Source organism: Setaria viridis, chromosome 2 (assembly GCF_005286985.2).
Source record: "Setaria viridis chromosome 2, Setaria_viridis_v4.0, whole genome shotgun sequence".
Lineage (NCBI taxonomy): Eukaryota > Viridiplantae > Streptophyta > Magnoliopsida > Poales > Poaceae > Setaria > Setaria viridis.
In genome coordinates this window covers 44,635,358-44,643,996 of record NC_048264.2, presented here as the reverse complement: position 1 = coordinate 44,643,996, position 8,639 = coordinate 44,635,358, and the positions used below count along the sequence as shown (strand labels likewise).

General features: G+C 50.3%; 1 protein-coding gene across 1 annotated transcript; it reads left to right on the top strand.

Moving 5' to 3' along the window:
* Positions 1–305: 305 nt before the first annotated feature.
* Positions 306–1,454, top strand: LOC117845518 (uncharacterized). The gene has a single exon (XM_034726577.2). It carries the CDS (start codon positions 429–431, stop codon positions 1,095–1,097), a length of 669 nt encoding a protein of 222 aa, XP_034582468.1. The 5' UTR covers positions 306–428; the 3' UTR covers positions 1,098–1,454.
* The last annotated feature ends 7,185 nt before the right edge of the window (positions 1,455–8,639 follow it).

Genomic DNA, 8,639 nt, shown 5'->3' with positions numbered 1-8,639 from the left:
ACCAAGACACTACCTCGGGCACTAGGTTGCCGGATCCAAACAACGACAATTAGTTTTATATAAAAAAATATAAATTGTAACACTTCCAATGTTTAAAATATTGTATTTCATTGAAATTGTTAGACGAAGTATCCTCTCGGTAGACGTCTTAAACGACCCATATTGTGGACGAGAGGAGCATGTCAAGTTCCACACAAACTTTTCTACTACTTTGAACTATGTTGGAAAATGGAAATGTCACCGAGTTAGCACACGCATAGTCAAAACCCAAGCTCCGCCACTCTCTCTTCTCGCAGAGGCACACGCAGACGTATGCTCGTGCATCAACCCACGTCAGCAAGACACCAACCCACTCATATAGTCTCCAACCCTCTTCCCCACCAAACCCTACATCTCCATCCCACCCCCTCACGCCCTCCGATCCTCCCATGGCGTCCACCGCCAGCGACAGCCCCCCGTCCTCCCCGGCCGCACCGGCCTCCGCTTTCCTCGACGATCACCACCAGCTCTTCCTCGACCCGGGCGCCACCAGCTCCTTCTTACCCGCCACCTCCTCGCGGGAGCCCCTGCCGCCTGCCCCGGCCTCATCATCAGCCGCGGCGCGCAAGCCGCCGCGGAAACGCCCGAGGGCGTCGCGCCGGCCGCCCACCACCGTGCTCACCACCGACACCTCCAACTTCCGCGCCATGGTGCAGGAGTTCACCGGCATCCCCGCGCCGCCGCCGTTCGCGCCCCACCTCGGCGGCCCAGGCGTGCTCTTCGGCGTTCCCCATCACGATCCCGCCGCCGCGGGCACGCGCGCGCCCCTCGAGCTGCTGATCCGCCCGTCGCCTCTCAAGCTCCCCGCCGCACCGCACGCCTCGCCTCCCGCCGGCTCATTCGCGCACTCTCTGTTCCCCAGCAGCAATAACCCGAATCCTGCTGGGTCGAGCTCTGAATTATTCTACAGCGGCTTCGCGCCGACGCTCTCCGGTGACGTCCCGCGATACGACGGCGGCGGCTTCGAGGTCGAGGCGGCGGAAGACGAGAGAGTGGGACATGGCCACGGCCTCTTCTCGTCTTTGTTGCACTCCGGTGATAGGTACCACAGCCACTAATCGTGTGCATGTGGAGATGGGAGGAAGATGCTAATTCTTTCATCATCTACTTGGCAAGGCTCTGATGACAAGGCTAATTCAACATATACGGTATGTTTAGTTGAATAATTCTTCTTGATTTTGGTGTGAGAGATGTAAATAATATACAAGGTTTTCATCTCTTGTTTTGCTTGTGTTTCTTGGAATGAAAAGACTCAATGCATTGTAAAAGGTACTTTCCTTACTGGTGTTTGTATTCTCATCAGTTCGGCTCACGTCCCTGTCGAGATGAGACGATACGATGAAACTCTTTCTTATGGTCATTTTTGTTTTCTCTTCTTTTTCAATGCACCGTGAAGGTTATGTTTATTTCCTGTACCCTTTGGACTTTGGGGATAATTCAGATTGTGGTTAGAAATCTGTTATACTTGCGTTGCATATCTTAGCTGAAAAGGTGTCCCTTGATTACCATGTTTCAGGGGAAATAGAAAAATATATACACCCACTAGCGGAAAACTCAGCATTCGTCCCGAGGCTCAGTGCCGGTTGCATTTTGGCCTAGTATTAATGTGAGCATTAGTACCGGACCTAACGGCTAGTCCCCGAGGAACCCGCCATGACCCCCTTTAATACCGGGTGGAGGCTTCCCCGATACTAAAGGTCACCCATTAGTACCGGTTGAAGCCTCCAATCGGTACTAATGTGCCTAAGGTTCTTTAGTACCGGGTGAAGGCTTCACCCGATACTAATGGGTGACCTTTAGTACCGGGTGAAGTCTCCACCCGATACTAAAGGGGTAGCCCTCTCTCCCCATCCACACATGCAGACCCCATGCAAGCCTTATCCCCTTCCATTCTCCCATTATCATCCAATCACGGCACCCCTTTCCCTCTCCGTTCTCTTGCTCCCACTCTTGCCGACCCTCCACCGGCCCCCTCCCTCCAAGAGGTCCCGACCCCCTCCCTCCCCCTCCACCGGCCCCCTCCCTCCCTCCCTCCCCGACCTCCCTCCTCTGCTCGCCCCTCACCTCGTGCATGAGGCAAGGAGCGGTGGTGGGGCGAGGTGCGGCGGTGGCGGCCATCGGGGCACGAAGCGGTGGCGGCTAGCGGGCTCGGCGTGACAGGATGTAGCAGCGCGGATGGAGCGACGGCGGCGGCGACGAGATCCGAGGATGGCGACGGCGACGAGATCCAGGGGCGGCGGTGGTGACGAGACCCGGTGCTCTTCACTCTCTCTCTCTCTCCCACCCCCTCCCCTAATTGCCCGACCTGCCCCTCTCCCGGCCGCATCCTGCCGGCTGCACCCAGACACCCCTCCCCCGCGACTCGCCGACGCCGACAAGGTGCGGTGGCGGGGCAGCTAGGTGCGGCCGGCGGATGCGGGGCTGGACACCTTTTATTTTTTAATACCCCTGTAGTACCGATTATTTGGCCTGGTACTGAAGGGGTACCGGGCCCCCCTTTAGTACCGAAGTAGCAATACCGGTTGCACAACCGGTACTAAAGTGGGGTTAGAAATCGGTACTGAAGGCGCTTTCCCTAGCAGTGGCCTTTGAGTCTTTGAAGCTTATTTGAGTCTTTGAAGCCAAATAAGCAATAAATTATCAGTAAAATTTGGTAATGAATATATCAATTGAAGCAACATTTAGGGAATCCAAATGAGATCCTCAAAGTTTGACAAACAACCCTTGAAAAAATTAAACCAGGTGAAGCACATGAGTTCTGAATGTCTGATATATATATTGACGACAAAAGTATGCAAATGTCTGCAGATGTCCTTGATATGCATCAATTCAGATTTTTCTTTTACACAAAAAAGCATTTCATGGTGTCGAGTTAACATGACCATGTACCATGTGCTATGATCCACATATGACAAGGTGAATCCTTTCTGCTATCTGTCTACACACATGCAGTCTTGCATGCAAAGCTACGATCTGGGTTCTTATATAAAGCAAGATCAAAGAATCACCATGGATATCACCAGCTAGTGCAAAAATGGGCATCACATCTCACTGTTCCATTGCACCTGAGACAGCAGCTCTGTGCCGCTGGAACTGATGGTGCGCTATAACTTAATAACTACTGTACCTTTTGTGTCATACTGTCATCACGTGAGAATTGTTGAATCGGTAGAGGTACATCCATGTGGAAAAAATCAATTCTTGATGCGCGTATGTGTACCTTGCTGCATTCATATGAACTTCGTACAGAAGCATATTTCTGATGCTGAAGCTCTCCACATATAGCGTGTGCAAAGATGCTGGCGGCACGCAGCCGTAACTGCAGGGAGCCGAATCTCTGGAACGACGAGGCAAGGCGATCTTTGCACTGTGAAGCGAAGCGAGGATATCGTTGTCTTTGTCCGGACCATGAAAACACAGACAGGACGCGGTAGGAAGGATCTGTCTGTTTTTGCACAGAAATATGCATGTCAATGTCCTGCTCACTGTTCGTGTTCATGTTATGATGCGCTGACATGTGACCTGAAACATGCAAACAGCAAACCACATGCTGCTGGATCGTGTAGATATTTTGTCTAGGGCCTTATTGCAACTCACAGTTCGTATAGACAAAGTGAGTGTGGGTTCTAAAGTTTAGCCTATTTTAATTTATCAGATGAGAAACTTTATTTGATCTCCTTGCATGCTGAAAAACTGAAGCCAGCATTATGTTTAATTTCGTCTACGATGGTCCGAGAGCTAAGCAGCCAGGCCCAAGGAAGGATTCAACCAACACTCTTCTCTATCTGGTTCACCAAAGAAATAAGTAAGTCAGGCCGTGCTGTTTAAGCCCAGAAGAGGCCCGGTCCATATACGAACGGTCTTGGCTGATCGATCCACGCACGGTTGGTTCTTCTCCTGTAAGCCCATTTTATTCACCTTTTGTGTTCACGCACCTTCTCTTCGATCGCTGTTTGTGTTCACCTTTGATCGTCTGATAGGCCAGTTTGAAAGCAAAGAACAACCCTAGCCATGTCCATGAGCTAGGCCAAACTGGCCCCTTGCTCGTATCAAGAGCTAAAGTTACAGCACACCACACACCCAGTGACCCCGTTCTTGTTGGAGCTTGCACTCGCTTGCCAAAAGTTACACACACCTACACCCTTCCTCGATCTCCACGGATAGCCCCATGCACGTATAAATATTAAATAGCCTCGTCGACTCTTCGTTGTTGTAGTAGTAACGAGTAAGTGGCGGTAGCCATGGATGGTGATTGCGGCGTCATCTGCCATCTCCAGTGCGAGATCACCTCCGTCAGCGTCACGGGCCTCGGTTGCGGCGGCGGCAGCGGAGGCGAGCTCTTCCTCCGGTGCCACGTCCCGGCGGGCGGCGGGAGGGCGATCCAGATCGACAGCCGCGGCGCCGAGCAGCCGGACGGATCAGGAGAAACGACAACGGGCGCCAGAGCCGTGTCGTGGCGCGACGTGGCGTCGCTGAGCTGCGACGGCTCGCCGGCGTGCGTGCGCGAGCTCGTGGACCGGGGCACCGTGGTGTTCGAGGTGCGGAGGCGTCGGGGAGGGCGCAGGCGCGCGGTGATGCTGGGGAAGGTCCTGGGTTCCGAGCTCGTGGGCCGCGCCGAGGTCCCGTGGAAGGACGCCGCCGCCGTGGCAGTGGAGCGGCGAGTCGAGCTCGCCGCGCCGAAAAGCCGGCCGGGCCTGGGAGAGGAGGCGCCGGCGGTCCTGTCGGCGAGGATGAGCGTGCGAGTGTCGGAGACGCCGGTGCCAGCCGGACGGAGGCGGGCGGGCTCGTCGGCGCATGCGCACCGGCGGCAGAGCGGCTGCGAGTGGAGCGTGGGCGACGAGGACGTGTTCGCGGCAGTCGCGTGTGCTGCTGACGATGCGTTCGAGTAGCCACTCCAAGCTGCAATGCTGATCGCGTTAGTTTGGGAGGAAACTGGCGTGACCGTGTGAGTTTTTCGATGAACTCACGGGTTGTTTCAGTGAACCATATGCAGTTCTTGATCGTTGCTATCGTCTCAGAAAAAAGATTTATCTGGGAGGGTTAAGTGGCTCATGGCCAGGGGTGTAGTATAGTTGAATTCGGGCCTCAGTTGCATTGGAGGATTTCTGAAGAAGTTCAAAGAATTTTTCTATTGAGCCAAGTATTTTCTGCATTTTTGGTACAGTACCATTGGGGTGCATGCTAGATTTTTTTTCTTCGAGTATTTTCACGCTTCTTGAATTTTCGTGACGAAATTTAGAAGAGGGCGATGAATTTGCTGTTGTCGCGTCAGTTAGCCGAATAGAGAGTTGGGCCTGTATGAGGCTCCCCATCTTGGCCCATACGAAGATCTACACGGTTTTGCTCGACCTTGACCCATGAAAGAGGTTGCAATTGCACCTTTTGCATCGCTTGGTCGACGTATTTTGCGCTATATCAGGCGACCTCACATCGCACGTGCCGACATACGCAAACCAGCCAAGCTGCCAGTATGCAAGTCCGATAAAATATAAACCTGTTATGCCTTACTCATATTTAATTTCTAGTGGACTTAGGCCGTGTTTTAGGATTTTTGGAATGCAGGATTCCCGAAAACATAAAAATAGAAAAATCATAGGATTTGAGTAAAAAAAAAAGAAATCCCTTAGGAATCTTAAATGTATGAATGTCACGAACAATCTGATGGGACGATAAAATGACGAATATATATAGGAATCCTGAGATAAAAAGAAAGAAAATATGAGGTTGGACCTCATGCTTATTTTTCTTCTAAAATTCTCTTGAAGTTTTAGATTCCATAAAAAGTTTTAGGAATAGATAGAATTGAATCATTCGTTCCAAAAGCTCGCATAAAAAAAATTCTATAGGAATTGAATCCTGAATAATTCATTTACTTCTGTTCTCCTCCATTCGAAAGGGGTCTTATGAAGCTAACGCTCATGCGCAACGATGTTCCCTCAGAAACATGCAATTTCAACGTGATCACTGCCCAACGATGTTCTCTACTGCTTTGCGAGTTGGTCTGGACACCAGTCATCTCGCAACCGGATCGAAACCTGACGCCTCAAAAAGAACCCGGCACCCGGTGGCATGGTCACCGACTCGCCAACCAAATACACGCACGCTTCAAAATATTTCCAGACTTTGAGATGGCAAGGCGACCTTTTTTTCCTTTTACAGCTCCGCCGTAATCTTGCTCACAATTATACGACGAGATCGATGGATATCCAGACGCGAGCGAGCGAGTAGCTAATAATAAGTTCTGAGCAGACCAGACAGATCAGAGCCGAGCCCAAAGTTGAGACCGACCTGGCAGGCTCTCTGCAGGCGCTCCGCCCAGCCAGCAGCCCAGCACCCAGCAGGCCAGCACAGCCGGCCTGCAGCCTCCCAGCTCACGCCCCACGCATCCAAAGCTCCGCCGCTCCGGCGAGCCCCCATGTGCGCGCCACCACCGGCCGATCCGGGCCGTCCATCTCCCCCCGGCCAAAAGTAAAAGCGCGCGCGGGCACGTGAAGCGCCACGCCTTTTTCAACCGGCCGGGCCGGGCAACGGTGAGGAGCCAGTAGCTTTTCTGGAGGCTTCGGTTCGATGGCTTCTTCGTCTCTCCGATCCATGCCAGCCATCGCCATTGGTGCCGTCCAGCCAGTGCGCGTGAGCTGGCCACTGGCAGGGGTTGCAGGGGATCCAAGCAAAGCGCAGCGAAGCAAAGCCGCCTCCGATGCTGCTTCAACGGCAAGGGATGGACGAACCGAGTGGCTGGTCGAGCTAGCTTAGCTAGATCAAGGCAGGGTTTGCACGAAAGCCCGGAGCAGCAGGTGCGCGTGCAACTGACCAAACACATGCTTACTGGCAGCTGTTACGTGTTGATGACTTGATGCAGTTAGTACTGTGTGTGCCTGATCTGCTTTGTGTGTTGGGGTGCATGTGCTTTGCTTGGGATGGGGATTTATCTTCTTCCAAATGTCAAGCGACGACGTATATACAAATGGGCACTCGCGTAGACGAAACAATACCGCAGAACAGATAACTCGTCTAGGCAGGGTACTACCTCCGTATTAAAATATTTATCACTGTTGACTTTTAATTTTAGCAACGATGTTCAACCATTCGTCTTATTAAAAAAAAGTAATTATCATTTATTTTGTTCGCAATTTACTTTGATGATATCAAAGGTATTTTGATAGTAATTTATTTTTTTATTAGTTGCAATAAAATTTTAAATACGATGAATGGTCATAAATATTTCAATACCAAGGGTACTTATTACCTGATCTTCAATTCCTCTCGACGCCCCGGAATTCCTTGCGCGAATGTCCTCTCGATAGCGATGTACCCGTTGCCAGCCAATTGCATGCACGTGGACAGGCGCAGAACTTGGCACGTGCGTTCTTTAAGACACACATCGTATGCATCGTTCATGCTTGTCGTCCTATGATTTGCCTCTCATTCCACCTTTTATTTCTGCGTGAATATTGCCCGACTTTTCTCTGACGCTAGCTACTGGTGCATGCATTGGTCCCTGCTGGCCGTGCACCAGCAGTGATGCACGGGCGGCAAAAAAGAATGCATGCTACGTTATTTCAAGCGTACGTAAAAGGCAATGGATCGATCGATCAGTGTCCACTTCTCCTTGTCTTAATTCGGACACAGATAAGATCATACCTTATCTTCAAGTGTTAGAGCAAGTACATTACTACATCTCAACAGTCTCATAAGTCGTCTCATGCAGTGCCACGTATAATTTTGACTGATGTGGAGGAGAAAGGGTGAGGAAAGAGAAAGAGGTCGATGTTTTGCGAAACAACTGCCTCATAGGTTAGATTTTATGACTATGAGACGACTACTCCACCATTGTACGAGTTGTGGGTGCAATGCAACTCATAATATTTTTTTTTACTATGCACAAATTAAGGAAATAGAATCCTATGAGACAACTTAACAAGATAACCCATTGTACGTATATGTTGTTTGTTAAACCATCTTAAAATTACGTGTTAATGCATGAGACCATCTATTAGACAACACCAATGTACTTGCTCCTTAGATACGAACAAAAGGGACAAACAACACCTGGTCGATCGAACAACCTTAGCACACGTAAAATTAAGCAAGCTAATCATGTCTTAAGGTCGAGACACTGACGTGCAGTGGGGCGTAAGTACGTGCCATGCGACCACGGGGCACAAGCAATGCTAGCTTCTACGTAAAGTCAAAGCTATACACACAGCATGCAGCTTTGGAAGTAAGTGCCAATTATTGGGAATATTTTTCACCGGTAGAGATAATGCCAGCATTGAATCTCTATGCTCACCTTTTTGTTGAACTCATGGCTGTCTTTTAAAGGGATTTTAGTAGGGGCCCTCCTCCCACATTTACCTAAAAAAGGTTGTACACACTATTGTTGCATAGTTGAAATCTATTAAAGAATGGTTAAGCTTGCAACCTCAACTCCTCCTCAAGGGCACCTTGCAGCATCCTTTTCTTTATGAGCGTGCAAAAGCGATATTCGATTTTCAAAGGAAAAAAAAAGAGTTGATGTAAAATGTGTCATTTTCTCTTATGAATTAAAATGCAGACCAATTGCGCCAATTGCGGTTAGCGATTTAGCACTAAAAGAATGA